At 39.2% G+C, this 22877-nt stretch overlaps 1 protein-coding gene across 1 annotated transcript; it reads right to left on the bottom strand.

The window, feature by feature from the left end:
• Positions 1-1366: 1366 nt before the first annotated feature.
• LOC139462164 (choline/ethanolaminephosphotransferase 1-like) lies at positions 1367-21523 on the bottom strand. The gene is made up of 8 exons (XM_071243695.1): positions 21169-21523; positions 14464-14611; positions 12488-12629; positions 12286-12370; positions 10281-10412; positions 8567-8725; positions 4864-4989; positions 1367-3598 (listed from the first exon to the last, which is right to left on the bottom strand). The coding sequence occupies exons 1-8, from the start codon at positions 21391-21393 to the stop codon at positions 3458-3460; spliced, it is 1158 nt and encodes a 385-aa protein (XP_071099796.1). The 5' UTR covers positions 21394-21523; the 3' UTR covers positions 1367-3457.
• Positions 21524-22877: the final 1354 nt, after the last annotated feature.

Raw genomic sequence — 22877 nt, 5'->3', positions numbered from 1 at the left:
CCTTAATTATCACAACAAACAACAGTTACTATTTCAAGACTGACTATGGGATTTTGCAGAAAATGAGTCCAAATGTTTGATGCCATGTTTCTGTGCAATACATATGAATTGTTGCTTGTAAATTGTATCCTATGTTCATGAAATACTGTATTTTTTTAAATGAATAAGAAGTCAAAACAAGTCACCCATGAGGTCCCTTACTTCATGGTGGTCAATATATTTTTATATGATCATCTAATAATTCACTTCAAACACACACTAAAACAATAACACACTACTGTAAAATACGAATTAATAGTTGTGAGTATTCTACATTCACTGGGATTAAAAACTGGAAAGACATATAGAAGTCGGTTATTTTCTCATCTCTTGAAATACAGAATCTTGCATAAAGAGTGATTACATACGAGTTAGTATTCATATCAAACAACATAATTAGTTATTGGAAACAAAGTGATCAATGTTTCATGACAATACAAAAATATTTTTACAAAATTATGAACAAAAATATGATAGCAGTCCTCCATCCCTGAAAAAATGTCAAACATCAATGAAAAATATGTCCGTCATGCAGAAGCCGCCACGACAAGGCAGGACTGTAACAAGGTGGCACTGTCGTGATATAATTACAGATGGGGGAAGACGGGGACATGAAAAGTTATTATTTTTGCAAATATCTTTTGATGATTTTGCTTGACTAATAGTGACAACACTAACCCCTTAATAAACTGGGTCAAAAGGAGCCTTGGCCTGAATTTGACCCTGACCTTGACCTTGACCCTATCTCTAATTCTAACCAGACTGTTAGACTGGTATTCTGTATGAATATCCAACACCTGTATCCTGATGTGTCTGTAGGGTGTGTCCTGTTACAGTCCTACTACAATTGTAACCATGGCAACATAACATACAATAGATCAGTTACAGATAAAAAAACAGCTAGATACACGTACAACATAAAATTAATAAACTCTTCGAAAGTATCATACAAAAATTGCCATAAAACCCTGATCAGTTCAAGCTTAAATGCAATATGAAAAATGCAAAATATTTCCATAAAACAGAATAGTTTTTTTGTGACAGAGTGGCCCATTTACAACAACAAAGCAGAAATTATTCAGTTTCCTAAATCGTTGGATGAGTTTATTATGTTTAATGAAGATATTATGCTGTAAGAGAGATCGCTGTAACCATGGCAACACACAATATGAGGTAATGAGCTTGACTTCACTGTCAGAATAATTCTCACAAATTTATCAGGACAAATAATGATCACCTTGAAACTTGTCAGTCCAAGTTGACAGAAACAGACAGCAGGTGAGCGTGGGAGCATGGCCTTGCACTGTAGCACCATTCCCATGGGGGGGGGGGGGTGTGTATCTTGAAGAAGGCCTCCCAGATTGTGGGTGTGGCCCTTCAAACATACAACTGCTATCAAGGCCAATCTCATTCAAATCCATAGAAGGTCGGTGATCCTTCCCTTTGATTGGGCAGTCAAAGTTCGCTCACTGTTCACATGACATGACTATCTATGGCTGTGTCCTCAGATCTTCGGCTAAAAAAAATATAGTCTCGGTTCTCAGGTTCGCGCATCATCAAAAAGTTCTCCGCACATTTCGTCTTTATTTCCATTTTTAAAAAACCCAAAATATCCATAAATATAAAGATGCCTGCCTGATTTTTTTCAAAAGCCATTGCCTGAGAACCAATTCTTTTATTTTTTTTAAGCCTTCTTGGAGAAAAACATCAGATTTAAATGAGATTGCTGTCAAGGTCTGGGAGAAATGGCTCAAAATACATACAATTGTGTTGTTCGTATTGGATGGAAACCTTTAATAAGATTTCTTGAAAATTATTTCAAAATTTACTTCTATTACACATTGGATAGTGTGACTGTCACATCCTGCCACTGTGACGGTACACCATGAGGAATGCGGTGGTCACATGATCAACATCCATGCTTTGTTCGTGTAATTGACAGACATGTTTGTTTTCCGGCTTGGTGTGAGGTAGCAGAATACAAAAAATAAGTGTTATTCTAGGCTAAAAATAATAATAGTCTTGGTTCTCAGGCACCGTCTGCATCATCAAGTCTGGCACACATTTTGTTTTTATTTCCATTCTTTTTTTTTTTAAAACCCCAATACTTCCAAACAATGCGATCCAATATAGCACACAGTTACTTCCCTTCACATGCGTACTGCTTTACTGCACATCTCGTGTTATGGTCATGGCGGCAATAGAGGTTGTATGCTTGTTTATGTAGGGAGGCCCTTTCCCAGGTTGATGGTACACAACTATTTATTTGGTTACATACTAGTTTGAACAAGCCAAAAAAACCAAACCAACAACTGCTCGCCTGCACTATATTTTCAAAATTGATTGCCCGAGAACCAATTATTTTCCTTTTTTACGCCCTAATAAGTTCCTGCTCATGTCAAACTTTTCAGCAAACTTCGGAGTATAGGTTTTATAAAACTTCCAACAAGATGAGCCCCTTCTAAGCAGCTGTTGTTACAAGAGGTAGGGCTATGGTCAGTGACAACCTCACATTGACCAATCAGAAACATCCATTTCTAAAGTTGTGGCTTTTAACAATTTACTGTTGAATCCACTCCTGAATGTCTAGCTCCAACATTACAACATCCCTTGTCCATGTTAAAGTGAGTTCTACCATGTCTACTGTTGCTGATTGAGATAAGGGGAAAAATCAGGGTTGCACTGAGAATGATATTTTTCCTGTATTAGCTTTGCATAATCTGTTAAACATAAGAAATATTTTGACCATAAAATCAATTTGGGATATTTTATGACTAAAAAGTATGTTTAATAGACTGTACACAACCAGCCACAGCGGGGCACCAGCCATCTTACATTACCATGTTCTACTGAAAAGCAAACTGCAGCAATCTTATTCCTGTCCAACATGTCTAAGAAAGCAAGAGAGTAGTTTGTAAAACAATGGAGCCCTTGAAATAGGAACAATTCAAATGAATCTATATTTAGCATGCACCCATGTTGGGAGTGCTCCCTTGCTTACAGACTTAATTCCTTACCCTTAGGGTAAAACATGTAATCATTTTTCCATAAGAATATCAGATAATTGCAACAATCATGAATCAATTTTCACTCTAACAGTCACATATTAGCTTTTTTTCTATTTGATGTTGATTTGAAGATACACCTTATGACTATGGCACCCTTTTCTCATCCGATCTTGATTTAACAATAAATTAAGGACTAAAAACATGTTTGAAACAAAAATATGCACATATATGACAAGCTTCTCAACCTACAGAGATACCGGATGATGAGCGACTTAAACAACACATACACAAGGTGCACATTTGATCAGTTTGGATTAAAATCAACAAATAGCGACGACACAGGGTCTGATCTATGATTCAATAAATATATGAAAATAACAAAAGAGGTAATTCCAGCTGGCGAGAGCATCTCAACTTTTCTTCTCCTTGCCATTGGTAGATGATTTAGGTGGGGGTTTTGAGGTGATAGTGAAGCAGTAAATGCCAAGATAGTCGCAGATTTCTTGACAAACAATGTAAGAATATTTCACTAAGTCCACCGTCACATACAACTGCAAAAAAGGGAGAAAATTTCAGTTAATTGTACATGCAATTTACATATGATATATATCATATATGTATATACTGTCAAGTCTCGTTAATCCGACACTCGTTAATCTGACAATCGGCTTTATCCGACACTATTGACGGGACCTGACTAAATCAGTGCTACTTAGACTCGTTAATCTGATTGTCTCGCACACCTAATTTCCAACAAATTGCTGAAACTACTCATTAATCAGTCTCATTAATCTGACACAGTGATCAGCGTTCTCCGTGGTCATCTGTGTTTTGATGCAAGACGAGTCGGCTGGTAGCTGTATATCACAACGGCTGCAGAGATAAACTTGCCTAACAATAAACAAGTAATGCTTTAAAACAGGAATAATCACATGCTTAGATTACCTAAATCTCATTAAAATCAGTTCTCGCTATCGCCGAGGACATCCCATTACAGGTCACGTCAGAACAACCTTTCGCGAACTATGACCGACCAATGAAATGACTAACAGGAAGTCAATGTTAGCCACTAAGAAAGCAGCTTTCTTAAGCTTTGCGGTGACTGCCATTTCAGATTATGCTTTTTAAAGTATTTTGAATAAGTCATACAGTCCATAACAGTTGTTTTGTGTTGAGCTTTAGAGGTTGCAGGATTAGAAAATATATTCCGTTAACAATGTAACATAACAATATGAATATTTCATTTTTCATTATTTTATTACGTGTTTGTATCCTTATATCTATCGTGTAGTTGTCTGATTTTCGATCACGAACGTTGATACTACTTAATTTCATTTAACCGACATACTCGTTAATCTTACATAATCATATGCAACCAGCCATGTCGGATTAACGGGACTTGAAAAATGGGTCATGGAAAGAAGAAGACAAATGGCAATGGCAGCCATATATAAACTGGATCAGAGTATGGTGAATATAAGTGAGTGAGAATGGTTTTACACCGTTTTTAGCAATATTCCAGCAATGTCACGGCGAAGAACACCGGAAAACGGGGCTTCACACATTGAACCCATGTGGAAAATCGAACCCGGGCCTTTGACGTGAAGATCCAAAACTTTAACCACGAGGCTACCCCACTGACTCTGGTGAACATAAGCATATCATCCAACTTAACATGCATAAAAAACAAGTCTTCTGAACCGATTAAGCTATGGTAGCGAAGACAAGAGATGGAGGTGAAATACACTGGCTTATCAAGGGTCATAGGTCGTGTGGTCTGAGAATTTTCATCAGAACCTATTTAATGCACACTCACACAGCAAATCCACAACAGGAAGTATTCATTGAAGAAATTATTGAAGTACTGGTTTAGAAACATCAGTCCGGGTCCTATCAACCCCGAATCCAGCAAGTTCATCTCGCTCTTCGTCATATTTGCCACCTGAAAAATACAAAAGACTATCACCATGGATATCTTACAAATTCAGTATTCCACCAAAAAGTCTTATAGTTTTTGCACACAAAGATGGATAAATGAGATACCATAAATTTGAAACAGAAACCAACAAATTAGATTTATGTTTTGTTGCTGAAAGATAATTTAATGTGTAGATAAGCAAGGCCCGCTTACATAATTTCCATGAACCTTGGGAAGCGGGCATAAAATATCTGTCGCTGGCATATGACACTTGAAAAAGACATTCTTAAAAGCATTGTGACTTATCAGCGCCGCTGTAGCCTAGTGGTACACTTCTGGACTACAGATACGAATGTTGCTGGTTCGATCCTCAAGGAATATAAAGAAAACACTAGTCATTCAATTTTACATTTCATTACATTCTGTTAAAATATTTGATATCAAAACACACGAGGGTGAGATGTTATTTATCATCCAAAATGGTTCTTCCAACTTTTTCAGTTTGTAAACAGTAATGACCAATGTCAGTGTAAACATAGTACAGCTAGAAAGAGGTCAAATGTAACAAATGTTATATTTGGGATAACACTTTCTTAGTATAGTACAGATTACAAAGTAGACACAGTTTATGGATAACAACTTCTTTAATACTGTAAAGGTGACATTTCGGTATAGATCCTTATACCGTTGTCATGCAAGACTATTTACAGTATTAAAGAAGTTGCTATCCGTAACTTGTGTCTACTTTGTCATCCATCAACGTCATACTAATGCCTATCAAACTATTCAAGGTAAAGATTCTTCTACTTGTTTCTATTTCACTGTGTTCATAGCTTTCGGCCATGGGAGCTGTGCCAATTTACACTTGTCAGAGGGGTACACAAAGTACGTGATCTAGACTACCAGTTGTCGGACTTTCAGAATACTGGACGGGCCTCAACCCAAAAAAGTACTAGAATCTGAACTTTACCAAGAAAGTGCTATCTCAAATATAACATCTGTTCTAAAATAGAGATATGGATGATACAAGGTCAACTCACCACTAATCTGTTCGTGACTTTTGCCGCCAGCAGCCCAAAGCTAACTATATACAGACATGGATGACACACATTCAACTCACCACTAATCTGTTCGTGACTTTTGCCGCCAGCAGCCCAAAGCTAACTATATACAGACATGGATGACACACGATCAACTTACCACTAATCTGTTCGTGACTTTTGCCGCCAGCAGCCCAAAGCTAACTATATACAGACATGGATGATACACGGTCAACTCACCACTAATCTGTTCGTGACTTTTGCTGGCAGCAGCCCAATGCTAACTATATACAGACATGGATGATACACGGTCAACTCACCACTAATCTGTTCGTGACTTTTGCTGCCAGCAGCCCAATGCTAACTATATACAGACATGGATGATACACGGTCAACTCACCACTAATCTGTTTGTGACTTTTGCTGCCAGCAGCCCAATGCTAACTATATACAGACATGGATGACACACGGTCAACTCACCACTAATCTGTTTGTGACTTTTGCTGCCAGCAGCCCAATGCTAACTATATACAGACATGGATGATACACGGTCAACTCACCACTAATCTGTCCGTGACTTTTGCTGCCAGCAGCCCAATGCTAACTATATACAGACATGGATGACACACATTCAACTCACCACTAATCTGTTTGTGACTTTTGCTGCCAGCAGCCCAAAGCTAACTATATACAGACATGGATGACACACATTCAACTCACCACTAATCTGTTTGTGACTTTTGCTGCCAGCAGCCCAATGCTAACTATATACAGACATGGATGACACACATTCAACTCACCACTAATCTGTTTCGTGACTTTTGCTGCCAGCAGCCCAATGCTAACTATATACAGACATGGATGACACACATTCAACTCACCACTAATCTGTTCGTGACTTTTGCTGCCAGCAGCCCAATGCTAACTATATACAGACATGGATGATACACGGTCAACTCACCACTAATCTGTTCGTGACTTTTGCTGCCAGCAGCCCAAAGCTAACTATATACAGACATGGATGACACACGGTCAACTCACCACTAATCTGTTTGTGACTTTTGCTGCCAGCAGCCCAATGCTAACTATATACAGACATGGATGACACACATTCAACTCACCACTAATCTGTTCGTGACTTTTGCTGCCAGCAGCCCAATGCTAACTATATACAGACATGGATGACACACATTCAACTCACCACTAATCTGTTCGTGACTTTTGCTGCCAGCAGCCCAATGCTAACTATATACAGACATGGATGACACACGGTCAACTCACCACTAATCTGTTCGTGACTTTTGCTGCCAGCAGCCCAATGCTAACTATATACAGACATGGATGATACACGGTCAACTCATCACTAATCTGTTCGTGACTTTTGCTGCCAGCAGCCCAATGCTAACTATATACAGACATGGATGACACACATTCAACTCACCACTAATCTGTTCGTGACTTTTGCTGCCAGCAGCCCAATGCTAACTATATACAGACATGGATGACACACATTCAACTCACCACTAATCTGTTCGTGACTTTTGCTGCCAGCAGCCCAAAGCTAACTATATACAGACATGGATGACACACATTCAACTCACCACTAATCTGTTCGTGACTTTTGCTGCCAGCAGCCCAATGCTAACTATATACAGACATGGATGACACACGGTCAACTCACCACTAATCTGTTCATGACTTCTGCTGGCAGCAGCCCAATGCTAACTATATACAGACATGGATGACACACGGTCAACTCACCACTAATCTGTTCGTGACTTTTGCCGCCAGCAGCCCAATGCTAACTATATACAGACATGGATGACACACGGTCAACTCACCACTAATCTGTTCGTGACTTTTGCTGCCAGCAGCCCAATGCTAACTATATACAGACATGGATGACACACGGTCAACTCACCACTAATCTGTTCGTGACTTTTGCTGCCAGCAGCCCAATGCTAACTATATACAGACATGGATGACACACGGTCAACTCACCACTAATCTGTTCATGACTTCTGCTGGCAGCAGCCCAATGCTAACTATATACAGACATGGATGACACACGGTCAACTCACCACTAATCTGTTCGTGACTTTTGCTGCCAGCAGCCCAATGCTAACTATATACAGACATGGATGACACACGGTCAACTCACCACTAATCTGTTTGTGACTTTTGCTGCCAGCAGCCCAAAGCTAACTATATACAGACATGGATGACACACGGTCAACTCACCACTAATCTGTTTGTGACTTTTGCTGCCAGCAGCCCAAAGCTAACTATATACAGACATGGATGACACACGGTCAACTCACCACTAATCTGTTTGTGACTTTTGCTGCCAGCAGCCCAAAGCTTACTATATACAGACATGGATGACACACGGTCAACTCACCACTAATCTGTTCATGACTTTTGCTGCCAGCAGCCCAATGCTAACTATATACAGACATGGATGACACACGGTCAACTCACCACTAATCTGTTCATGACTTCTGCTGCCAGCAGCCCAAAGCTAACTATATACAGACATGGATGACACACGGTCAACTCACCACTAATCTGTTTGTGACTTTTGCTGCCAGCAGACCAAAGCTAACTATATAGAGACATGGATGCCGCTCGAAGACGTGGGTGGGGGACTTGGCCTGGATGAGGGTGCCGAGGACGACGGCCAGGACGATGGGAAACATCGGGAAGATGGTGCTGGTACCCTGGAAGTACACACAGACAATATCTCCTTACAATTAGTGCACTGGGCAGTGAAGCAGACGTTTGTTATCATTAGCATTACTATCATTCTTATAACATGTATTAGTACTGGGCCGACGCAATGGTGCAAGTACCAATCGCAATCACAATCGGATACTGTGTAAACAGTATTGATTCCTACTTTACATGTATTCTACAATAAATGTTACACCAAACACTAATTAATAGTGAAAATGTTAAAATAGTTTCATCCATTGTGCCATACTTGACACCTTCAACTGTAAACTGTTAGTGGGTCAGGTATTTGGCCATCTTGTCTATGTTAGATGACTTACGCACCACAGGAAAGAGCACATGCAAGTATCGTGATGTGTATACGATCATGAGCACATGCAACTGATGCAAGTATCATGATGTGTATACGATCATGAGCACATGCAAGTATCGTGATGTGTATACGATCATGAGCACATGCAAGTATCGTGATGTGTATACGATCATGAGCACATGCAAGTATCGTGATGTGTATATGATCATGAGCACATGCAAGTATCGTGATGTGTATACGATCATGAGCACAGTTGGTGTAACATCCCAGCCCTATGTATTATCAATAATATTTGTTCAACATCATCGTGATCACACAATCACATGATACAGCTTGTGAAGACTTCAATATATTTTGCATTAATTGACGTAAAAAAACGGAGTGCACTTAAGAAATCCAATTTATGCAAAATGTGTATACTGTTTTTTATGTTTATTCTTTCATAAACACGAAAGGATATTGAAGTGATACTGATAACTACATAAGGCATTGATAATTACTTCACAGACTGCTTAGTCAATGATTGACACAAAAACGTGTAGACAACAATATGAAATCAGTGACATCGCTCTGCGCAATAACGCAACCGACACCCTGCCAATCAGAAAACAGTGGACAGATAGTGGGCGTGGCCTATTTTGTTGGGGTTTATGGATACACAAATGAAAATGAAATACATTGCTTGATCAAATGCTACAGAATCACTTGCAATATATTTATTAATGGGACATCTTACATTTTGGACTCTTGGCATTGGGGCTGTGAGAATGATGCCTTGACTTTCATGTTTAATTTCTGACATTGCATTCTATAATGAAAAATACCACAAACCTTTTCACTACCATAGCTTTTTTTTAGTACGAGTTCTAACAATACGGCAAAAATACCCATTTTTTTAACAATTGTAAAAGAGGTTCAAGTCACCAGTACTTGACTTGCCTTTTTTTTTTTGCCAACCAAGCGGGAATGTTCAGGACCCTACAACACTGGAACAAATATTTTCCACCTGAAAGCTCATTCTTGACAATCCTCTGATATCAAAGGTTTCCTCAGACAAGGCCGTCATTTTCAGCCTAAGACCAATGAAGTATCCTTAAGAAGTGGCATTTTGATTGGTTGTCGATTTCAAGCTTGTGAGCGAGAAACAATCGGAAAAAAAGCTATGGTGGCAAAAATAGAAGAGAAATATGATACACTTGATCATGGAGGATGAGTTGAGAAGTGCTTACAGCAACAGTGGATCCGTTTTTGCCCACGCCACCCTTCATGACACACAAGTAGGTGCGGTATGACGCTGCTGCCGCCCCCAGCAGACTGAATAATATCACTAAAATCTTCATCTCAATTCCTAAAATGGGGATCTGAAAGAAACAACAATTGTTGAAGATGAAAAAAACAAAAGACATTCCTCAACATCTCTGACAAGAGACTGCTGCTTAGGCGACATATTTTCAAATTACTTGGTTTACAGATGCGCTGCTCTTTCAAAGTCCAAATGTTTAAAACAAATAGAAATCAAAATTACCCTTATTTTTTATTACCGCCAATCTTTTTGTTAAAAGGTTCGAACAACAAAAGATTTCATTTCCTCGTTGAGCATAAAGCAAAGGGAAGTCACTCTGATATTTCTCACCGGGATCCTTCTCTAACACCATCAAAGTTTGTTAACACAAAGCACAGTGTTGACCAGTTTCACTCTTCCAACACTGTTGGCCGGTACACCAGCCAAGAAGCCACGAGTCACCAGATACCGCAGGGTAGACGATTTCTCGTCTCGGATATGATGTCTTTAATGCCAAAATATATGCATAAGAAATCTTTGTCACAGCTCGTAACCTAGCTCTATACATCCATAAAGTTCCATATGTTTAATATAGATCGCGATTTCATGCTTAAGATGTTCAGAATAACATGATTTAACCCAAACCTTTTTGCGCCAAAGTCTGAAAATGATCATACACAAGGACGTACTGTATTTGCTGTAATTAGATTGGCTGCCTTAGGTCACGTGCTTAAATTTGACCAATCTTTAACCTTGTAGCAGATTATGTCGGTGAAACAATATAATTTTTGTTAAAGTATACTAACATGGCAGCCTTCAACGTATGTGTTATTCATACAAAGCTTCGAAAACGGAGGTATTTCCTCATGTTAGTGATAAATGTTGGCTTCATCTATCACCCAAGAGTCTCTGGGAACAGTAGTATTCTTCTGGTTGGCTGGTGTTGAAAGAGTTAAACGTCGCCCATGCTGCCAACATAGCAGCGTCGTTCATGCATTTCCACCCATGACATGAATATTGTTATGTTGCCATTTGTGCACAAGCTGTGTGCCAGGGATATGATAAAATGTTCTTGAAAAATTGAGTTTTTTGTTACTCCGGAATATTTTTATTATACCTTCTTTTAGGACAAAATCCAAGTTAAAAAAAGTCTTCTTTTTTTGGTCTTTTTTTAAAAATAAATTGGCCTACTTCACTTTTGATATGAGTTTAAAATCGTTAAACCAAGAAATAAAAAAAAGGTCGCCTTGAGGGTTATTTATCCTGATAGGTTAATTATTGATGTAGACAGCAAAAATCAGCTGTTCAGCAGCCTGTAATTTTCACCAAACTTGTGGCTGATAGGCAAGAAACAGACTGTGCTACCAAGGTCGGAGCATTGCTGGCCAGGCAGTCGGAACCACCCAACCCAACACTCACACAATCGTAAGCCTAGTCAGTTTAACAAGCATGGGAACTTTACACATATTTCGTGCTCAAATCCAAAAAGGGTCTTACCAAATTTTGCTGAGTGAGTGAGTGAATGTAGGTCAAGGCCTATGTCAGCAACATTCCAGCTAATGAGCTACATCACAACGGCCGGTAAATCACCACCGTATCAAGTGTGGACCAGACACACCTGGGACTAAAAGTTTAGAGCAGAGGGACTCGATGACACACAATTAACCAAATCGCTGTCCTTGACAACCAAATGCATCTAAAAAGAATTCTACCCAGTCTCTACATGGAGAAACAATCATTGATTTGTTTAGAATAGGTTCTTGATCCAGTTTGTTGTTCAACACTACAATCAGCCGTATTCCAGCTGCATAAAGGCGACCTGTCAATAATCCAGTCCGGAACAGACAATCCAGAGCAATGAACTACACTTTCGGGGCACAAAGACCCACAATGAACCAAGCCTCATGCATTAAGTCTCCCTTACAACCAGGACTTCTAGGCGTCGCACCTACCTGTATATCCCAGAAGGAATCTCCCATGACTGTAGAAACTAGATGCACAAACATAACTGTAAACTGGCCCTCCGTGACATCCAGGCTGCAACACAAGACCACATCACTGTCACCATGGTTACGTGGGGGAACAGGATCTTACACAGTTGTCATGGTACTGTACAGGACTATTATATCTTGAAGAATACAATGAAATACTCACGGGCCAAACCTGAGTTTGCCGCAGACGTAGGCCTGCCAGTGTGCACAGTAAAATAAAAACATAGCTGTCAAGTTCTCGAACAGCATCCATCCTGGATTCTTCCCGAGCTTCATTGCGATACTCACACCCAGCATGACAAACACTGGAACAACAAGATATCGGTGTCATTGCAACAATAGCTGCCCCTCCGCTAACTTCTGTACAGAGCCAGGGAGCACCAATCTAGTTATCGGGACACGACTAGTGTTATAGATATAATTTTTTAATTTGAAGCTTACACGATATACGGCTTTTCCATTGGACAAGAGGCCGGTCACATGACCGCGAAATTGACGTTCATAAGTGTATGAACAACACAATTTGACTTTCATACGTTTTTCACGAGACCATGTTCTTGAAATGACGTAAACACTGTTGGACTACTTCCACATTTCTGGGGAAACACTTGGGAATTCCCTAGCACGAAAACATACATAAGCATTCTTTCTGATCATTTAGAACCTTTATTCTTGGTCTCAGCGTTTCAGTTTACATTGAGAAATGTCAGAGAGCGTGACAGCATGATTGTTCACGAATATCCTTGCAAAGGCCCATCCTAATGAACAAACAAAGAAATGCACATCTAAACTATCATGGTATCGACTCGATTCGTGTCTAGGATGACACTGACCGTCTCCAGCAATCTATGAATTTACCTTAGTGTCTGTTTGACACATCTTTATTCACCTTTCAATGATCGGCAAGTTGATCAATGATGACTAACACATGTAAACATGTAACCGCCACAGATTCATTAACAACTTAGGAAACTCTCACATCACGTTTATCGTGTAGGCTATTTTGACGTCTTGTATTTGATGTAAATGTATTATGACGTGCTGTCATTGTGACTGACTTACTGAGGCAGCTCTTTACAGACCTTTCTCATCTAATGAGGATATGATTTGAACACATGTGCTGCGTAAGATGTTTCTGAAGAGCAAGTTGTGCATCCATACGCCCATGTCACCTATCTTTTTGAGGAACTATTTTACTCTGTGATATAGCTGGTTGTTGTATGGCTGTCAGTGTAAACATGAAGTCACAGGTACTAAATAAAATTGTGTTTAGACCTTGGCCTACATCCTTTGTGGTAAGAAATTGTGATATCATATGATAGTCTAACGATGATAGCCCAACACAAAATCAGATATAACATAATGAAGAAAACTTTTAAACGTATGAGTGGGGTTGTTTTCTGATTGCAATTCGTTTCTGGTGTTTCTTCAGGTCAAAAAGTTTAATAGTCAAAAACATACAGTTAAATCTGTGCTTTTATCAGGTAATGAAAACAAGGCATTCCATGGTTTTCTAGAACAAGGCATTCCTAAGTTTTCTCAAACAAGGCATTCAACAGTTTTCTAAAACAAGGCAAGGATGTAAGTTATTATCTCAATGATTTTATTGATGGTTCTGTACTGCTGGGTTAGCAGGTCTATAAAACATGATGTTGCCCAAATCGTTGTCAGTTATTGTTTTATCAAAAAACATAAAACACAACAACATTTCAACTTGAATAACTGATGCTGCTTCACATCAAATTTTGTGTTACGCTCTTGTTGATTGGCTGAATAGATTTCTCTCCTTAGAGTCCATTGGCTCAACCATGCAGGGCAATACCACTTACGACCGCTGCTCGGCAGGGTGGGTCTCAGGGCAATAACATGTTTTAAAGAAGGTCATTGAAACTTTCTCAACCAATGAAAATACAGGTAGTATGATATCATCATTGCAGAAAGGTCACAAAATGGTGTCATCTCCATAGTTTAGGTAGTAAGGTCATAAGTAAATCTACAATAAGTATACATCAGTTGAATTAGTGAAGATTTTAAGATGCTTACTAATATATTTTAGAAAACACTGTGACAGTATGTACTGTCAGTTTGTATTTATGACAAAGACAAAGAACTGAATCAAAGATTGTATTTGTGTCTTACCCGTTGATACCGAGTCGCATCCATGATCAAACAGTTCCCCGAGAGGGGTGTTGGACTTGGTGCGCCGCGCCTGCTTGCCATCGATGGCGTCTAGCGACTGGTAGACGAACAGCCCCAAACCACACATAAAGTACGCCCATGATGGCACCTGCAGCAAAGACAAACACAAAGACATGAGTAAGGTAAGAAGGGACACAAGAAAGAACACAGGGACATAGGTGAGGTGAGGTGAGGTGTGGTGAGGTGAGTTGAGGTGAGCTGAGGTGAGGTGAAATAGGGTTCTACGTAGCATCCAAGATTATTGCACTTATATAGCGATATGCATGCACGTGTGTGTGTGTGGCTGCTTGTACTAGTCCAGGCTGATGCCGATTTATAGTACTAGCCCACTGAGATACCATGCTGCAGTTTAACATGTATACCCCACTCAGACACAGTATATTGACTCGAGCCGACAGTTCCTCATTTTAGACCCTTAATGCCGAGCGCCAGAAAGGGTAAGAAAGTCTTCTGGTATGACATGACCGGGGATCGAACCCCGGACCGTCCGCTCTCCGGGCGGATGCTCTACCACTAGACCACGGAGGCGGTCCATATGTAGGGACACAAGTAAGGACATAAGTAAGGATGCTCATGAAGATCCGGGGTACCATAGGTCTTCAGCAACCCATGTTTGCCATAAAAGGCGTCTATGGCTTGTCACTCCTATAACACAATAGCATCATGGAAGTCTCTCATACCAACATGATTGTACTAAAAGCATGGTCAGTGTTTAGACAGTCCATGTCCAGTGCTGTCCTTGTCTCATCGTGTTCACTCAACATCTTCAATAATTAAATTTTGATTCACAGAAGGAACTCCATATCTATCAATGTATCATCAAATCCTGTCTACAATAATGGCAACAACCTGGAATGGGATCCCCTTTTAATGCTTGGAGCAGTACCCCTCTTTTAATGCCTTGAGTGGGACCCTCCTTTTAGTGCCTGGAGTGGGACCCTCCTTTCAATGCCTGGAGTTGGACCCCCTTTTAATGCCCGCAGTAGGCCCCTCCTTTTAATGCCTGGAGTTGGACCCTCCTTATAATGTATGGATTGGTACCCTCCTTATAATGTATGGATTGGTACCCTCCTTATAATGTATGGATTGGTACCCTCCTTATAATGTATGGATTGGTACCCTCCTTATAATGTATGGATTGGTACCCTCCTTTTAATGCCTGGAGTTGGACCCTCCTTTTAATGCCTGGAGTTGGACCCCCTTTTAATGTCTGGAGTGGGACACTCCTTTTAATGCCTGGAGTGGGACACTCCTTATAATGTATGGACTGGTACCCTCCTTTTAATGCCTGGAGTAGGCCCCTTCTTTTAATGTCTGGAGTGGGACCCCTCTTTTAATGCCTTGAGTGGGAACCCCCCTTTTAATACATTGGATCCCACTTTTGATATCTGGAATCCCAAATGTTTATTACAAGGATCCCTAAAACCGACAAAAACACCTTCCACTAAATACAGCCAGATAAAACAAATCAAAATACAGACAAGCACGGAGATGTGACCCCATGATGACAGTTCGAACACAGCCAGCCTGATGAGTATCTCCACGTTATATAACGGCTATCTGATAGTTGCTATCTGTGACCTGGATGTAACATGAATGGTTACCAAAGGTCAACACATACATACACTCAACCCATGGGACATCTGCACTCCAGTGACATTTCCTGAATATATTAGAATGTCAACTTTAAATCTGGTACTATTGTTGCACAATGTATAAATATATAATGAAGTCAAAACAGGAACATCTGAAAACTACAACTACAAGCTTTGTTTCTTACTTAATTGTTTGGAATTTGTTCAAATTTCATTGCCCATCTCTTCAAACACAAACTTCAAAATCATTTTACATTGATTTTGAAAATGCAACGTTGTATGCCAAATCTGGTGGAACCACATGACACAAGCATATCAGTACCAACATCACCTATTGAAACAAGCAAGAAATATTTATATCCCCCGCCAATACCGTCATTTTCAGTCTAAGTAAAAAATGTCGCCATGGAAACAGGAAAATAATTTTATTAAAAAATTTCTCAAACTATCAAAGACCTATCTATATGCCATGTTTGGCTAAGTATCTCTCATGGCTTTTGAGTTCTGCTCCTGAAAACGAAACATGATGGACGAACTGATGGACAGACAGCACCCCTACCTATATCCCCTTCCACTTCGTGGCGCGGGATAATAACCAATATCAAATATAGGGATGTGTGGAGACACTTAACGAAAGCATACCAGTACCAACATCACAATGACATATTGAAATAACCAATCTTAATCATTTCCCCATACTCAGATTCAACAAAATGTTGTATTCAGGCAGAACAAAAATGAATGTTAGTTTTTCATTTCATAATTGTAAGGCAAATGGTCAGCTGATACAAGACTTATCTAATGACTTTAACATGACCACAGGAACATAATGTAACAATATTGATAGTTATTTTCTAAGCTTTAATTTTTAAGGATTGTTCAAGTTTAGAAAATATTGAACTGTAACTTTCACACTGTTCTGTCAGGTGACATTGTAGGTGACTTTATAAACCTCCAGTGACATCATCCTATTGTTCTCCACTCGGGTTAAATCTCACCAACAATGATGTTGTAAAGTCCCTGAGATTTCATAGGATATTCCAGGCTTATTTGCTATGTAATGTGTTGTAATATCCCAGGTATTATATTCATACAACATGTAATGAAACGTAAAATCAAATGACAAATGTCTTTTGTTATATTCATGATATTCACAAGGATCTATCACGCAACATTCCTATCTGTCGCCCAGTGAGTGTGCCACTAGGCTACAGTGGTGCTGATAAATCGCAATGCTTTTTAGAATGTCCTTTTCAAGAATTGTATGCCAGCAACAGATATTTTACACCCTTTACCTAAGGTTCATGGAAAGTATGTTTGAAACATAAATATGTTGATAAATGTTGTTTTAAGTTTCTTTTTTTGGTTTATAAGTTGATGTCTCTGGTTTTATTTAGCGAATGCAGGTCTTAAATATCTTATAAACCTACTGGCTGTTCAATATGGAGTTTTTGAAATTGTGGTAACACCTCACAGGGGGTATTACAACGATTGTAACACCTCGCAGGGGGTATTACAACGATTGTAACACCTCGCAGGAGGGCTTACAATCATCGGTTTCATTGAACCGAGTTCACAACTGCAGGCGATATTTCATCTCCGATACAGGTTATACATTTGAGAGTTTTTATAACAGTTATTTAATTAAAAACGTTATTTAATTAAAAACATTCGGTGATATACCTCAGGGTCCTACGCTCCCCTCGGTATGTCACCTCATGTCAGGGTTTACAATTGCTGGTAATCCCTGGTAGAAATGGTTTCTCCTAATATACATAAAAACCTTCGGACATACTTTATCCTACACCTAACACATCCACAAGTCACATGGTCATGATGATAAGGGTTCAAGGTCTGCTAGCAGTGCAATGTAAATTCTGAAACCATTCATTTGAACATTTGATTGTCAAAATAAAAAACAGGTCTGTTAATTCCAAAAGTACATTAATTAAAATCAAGATAATGTAGGCAAGAATAATTGACAAACAAATAACCGACAAAAATTATGAATCATTTGTTGCAATCAAAATAAGCATGATAAGTCATTAGCTTATGTCATGGAAGATAAAAAAATATGACCATCTCCATATAGAAATCTGTGCTTCTGTCACAGCCTTAGCTAGTCTGCCTGTCAGTAGTACATGAGTAAACACTGGTAAACAGAACAAGTTATTGGAAAGTAGGACACTGATCATACACATAAACATGTACATCTTTCAGTAACCCAATATGATGGTAACCATTTAGTACATTTTCACTGTATTAATATCAGTTCCTAGCTATAAGATGTATAAGAACTACATATTGTATGATCCCGGTACAATAGGCAGCTTGCATCAACATGCAGCCTAACTGTACCCATGGTGGGCATGGTAACATGGCAACAGCTGTTGTCATTGATTGACATGAGAGTGCGTCGGTAACATCTGCTGACAATAACATAAACAAATCATATTTTCATCTCGGCGTGTCAGATTGATTGTGGGAGGTAAGCCTGAAGTGAGACACCCAGGAGCATGGGCGTGGCGCTGACAAACCTAGAAACAAGTGGGACAAACTGGGATTCGAAACCAGAGACATAGGATTCTGGTGGCCCAAGGGATGTAACTCTGCACAGTGAATTATGCGGTCGGAGATGACCTGGCCACCTGTCGCCACCTAAAGTTCAATCGCTCGCATTGTTGCAAGAGGTGAAAGGCCATTTAGCAGCAGATTGATAAACATGACAAATAGCTTCACTACCATCACTCGTGATGGGCACAGCCCTGATTTTCATATTGCAATATATTACAATAATGATTCATCATGTTCATGCATTGCTATACGTACAATATATTGCATGCATTCTTTCATCTGTAATTTGTTATGAACTTGAATAAAAATACCCCAAGTTTTTCTTTAATTCTGTACTGTGAGTTCCCTGACAAAAAAAAGAGATAAAAAATGATTTTTCTTTAAAAAGATGTTACCATGTCCACGTTTATATTTTAGATTTGACCTCAGGTGGGAGACTTAGCACTGATGTGAACGTTGCCAACAAGATGACATTTGTCAGAAAATATTCCTGGATTTTAAAAAACGTAACATACCGATATTTTGTAAACGTATTGTGATACACATTCATTAGTATTTCAAATTGCAGTATACCGGTAATACTGTGCACCTCTAACCATGCCAATGAGTGCTGCAAACACTTTCTCATTCTGAATCTCCAGTATTGCAATATGCAGCCATCATGCATACATGCACAAAATAATATGTCCATTATAAACATTGCACTAAACCCACTGAGCCCTCATAGCACCTACAGAAATCAGTCTGTGGGAGTGGCGTCAAGATTGTGTATAGAGAGAATGAAACACTTCCGAGTCCCGCAAGAATTGTCGCTGCAGATAACTGTGAACACATGATAAATTAGATAAAAACAAAGATACTTTATTCATGAAGTAAAAGTAAGAAAATGGGGATTGTTTCATCACTTTGATCATGACTGAATGTTAAACAAGTCATGTCAGATTATGTATTAAGTACTACACAAGTGACAAGGCCTAAAGTAATTAATTTTACTAAGTCATCATGGTATTTTGTACCTCCGACATCAACTGGTTGCTAGTTATTGAGAGCTATGAATCAGATTAAATTATTTTATTTTCTGGAGGAATGTGAAGCATTTGGTTTATTTGACATTACCAGCTTGCACGCGAAGAGAACTTACTAAACATGTTGAATCTAACTGAATTTTTTACATACATCTTATCATCGGTAATTAATTTCAAAATGAATCTATGTTGTATCTATGGTGATTAGTGTTAGGCATAGACTCAAATTTGCTGGTTGGGGTTTTACACAACATAGACATGATAGAGGGTCCTCAGGAGTCCTGTTATTGGTCTCTACCAAACACAGAAGAGACTACTGGCATCATCTTAAGCAGTTTTAGTTTCAGCATGCTTAGTATAACATGTACATGGATGACTATTTGCTGATCTTACTAAGACAGGACACAATTTTACAAGACTCTGGCATTGGACAAGTGGCTGAAGATACTAGATGGGACTGTTTGTGAGATCATACAAGTGGCTGAAGTTGCCAGCTGGGACTGTTTGTGAGATCGGACAAGTGGCTGAAGTTGCCAGCTGTGATTGTTTGTGAGGTTATTTGTCAGTAGGAGGAAACCTCAGGTCCCTTTGTCATTAGGGAGTAATCATGGTAATAGTATTACTTGTATTTATAATAGGTTTTGAAATTTTACTTAGTCAGTAAATGGTTAAACAAAGATATGTATGTTTTTGTTCTGGTTTCATTTATGTTCTATGTTCACTGACAATGCTGACCACCATCTGCAAGTTATGAATAACAATTCAGTGTATAATGCCTGGAGGGACTAGGAATGGGTGAAAAACATGATCAGTCACTTGTCATTTTGTATATTTATCATGTTTATCGATAACCAGTATTTCATCATACATAATGATACGACTCATCAGATCCTACATGTAAACAACTGTCGGAGCACTATGCTTTACCGAATGGGTAAAAAACACAATCAGTCACTTGTCATTTAGTACATTTTTCGATAACCAGTATTTCATCATACATAATGAAACGTCTCATCAGATCCTATATATGTAAACAACTGGTGGAGCACCATGCTTACCGGTAACCTTGTGTAGCTGACATTGACAGCTGATATCTGACACATATTTTTGTCATTAATTAACAACACTTATATCCCCTTTGAGATAAATGCTAGATAGCGATCAGCTTATGTTTGATAGTCATTTATACCAAAGAAAAAAATAGATGGCTGCAGCAAATGTAACCTGAGCTATTTGGCCAATTGAACAGACACAATGCTGTGACCAACCGATGACTCATGGTTATAAGTATAAATTAAGAAGTTAAATCAAAAGTTGAGATATAACAATTCCTGAGCGTTCTTGGAAAAGAAATTATTATATCAAATGTGTTTATGTAAGGCAATGTCACAAAGAAGCCGTCACACTTAGTGACATACTGACTTAGCATGTAAGTTCTACTTTCTACTTACGTCTTGTTTAGCATCAGGACTGTAGTAAACGAGAAGGAGGGTAGAGAGGATGTTGACGAATAAACCCACGATCGTCAGGGTGTTTGGAGCCCATGTGGTAGGTATTTGTTCAATAAGCCACCTCCAAAACACTTGCATAGGTGGTTCCAAAATGGATGTCCCTTCCGAACTGTACTTGTGTTCCGACAGCCGTTTCAGCTGTGCAGATGTTAAAACCTCCATCATGGTGTCGATTGGGAAGTACAAATGTACTAGAAACGACCGCAGTCAGAAGCTATCAGATATTTTTTGTGGAATGTTGTCTTTCTTTTCTGTGTCAGCTGGGATCCTCCACATCACACGGTTTTCGACCCACCATCAGAAAACAGCGGAAGTGTACAACGCGCAAGTGTATCTGCACGTTATGATATTACTTCCGGGTTACAGGAACAGTTACAACTCGTTAGTCGGTAGAGTTCACGCATTGCTGTTTCAAGGACACTCTTAGTGGTGTTATGCTAAAATGAGTGAGTGAGTATGGTTTTACGCCGCTTTTAGCATTATTCCAGCAATATCACGGACACCAGAAATGGGCTTCACACATTGTACCCATATGCTAAAATGAACGTGAATTATAGAGACACATAAGGAACGCGCGACCGGTAAACCGAACTACTGAGTCAATATTATTGACAAAATTGTATAAATCTTTATAGGTTTATCTTTATAACGCGACTTAACTGGAGAAAAGACCACAAGGGTTCAGGGTAGAGGACACACAAATTTCTTTTGAAACACATTAATTTTGTATATTTTGAAAGACAATGATAAAATTATTACGACATACAACTAAGCAATTTGCTGATTCTTTCAACAAAACTAACAAGCCTGCCAAACGCAAATTGCTTCGCGAACTATTGGCATTAATTAAACTTGTTGCATGTTAAGTGCCCCCTTCCCCTTGTCAGAAAGCGCACTTTTTGTATCCGCGCTTGCACATATGTGAGAATATTAGGCGTGAATGTCAATTATTAAACTTATGCATTGTGTATAAATTGGTACGTTAAGAACGGTATGTGCTCGTGTAAAATGAATTCATAATATATTGTATTTATATAATTGTTATTTGGTTCAGTCGTTATACATTGCCCCGCGTTAAGTGGGTGAGCGGTTGTACGCTGCGTTTAGCAATATTCCTGCGATATTAACAGTGGGGGACACCAGAAATTGGCTGACATTGTACCCACAGGCGTGATGAGCGAACGCTTTACCACCAGCTCCCCCCACATATCCCGTGTCGTTATGCACCCGGAAGAATTGACCCCCAGCAAACTATGCTTCTCGTAAGAGGCGAATAACGGGGTCGGGTGGTCAGGCTCGCTGGGTAGGTTGATGCATGTCATCGTATCTCAGTTGCGTGGATCAATGCTCATGACATCAACCACTGGATTGTCTGGTCCAGACTCGATTATTTACAGACCGTCGTCATATAGCTGGAATATTACCGCGCGCGGCGTTAAACAACAAACAAACAAACAAAACATTGTATTTTGTTACATTCGTAGAAATTGTGCTAACCATTTTCTCTCGAACTTTGCAACACTGTTATTTTTTTCTGGACACATAATTTACCACTGGTATAGTATCCCTAAAAATTCACAAGATATCTAGGTGAAGTTTATTCTTTTGTAATTCTTGAAATGTAGATAAATCTTTTAGCAGCCAAAACA

This window comes from Haliotis cracherodii, unplaced genomic scaffold (assembly GCF_022045235.1).
Source record: "Haliotis cracherodii isolate W230 unplaced genomic scaffold, xgHalCrac1.p SCAF_15, whole genome shotgun sequence".
Taxonomy (NCBI): Eukaryota; Metazoa; Mollusca; class Gastropoda; order Lepetellida; family Haliotidae; genus Haliotis; species Haliotis cracherodii.
Note: the sequence above shows the minus strand (reverse complement) of the source record. Positions and strands in the feature narration are given on the sequence as shown.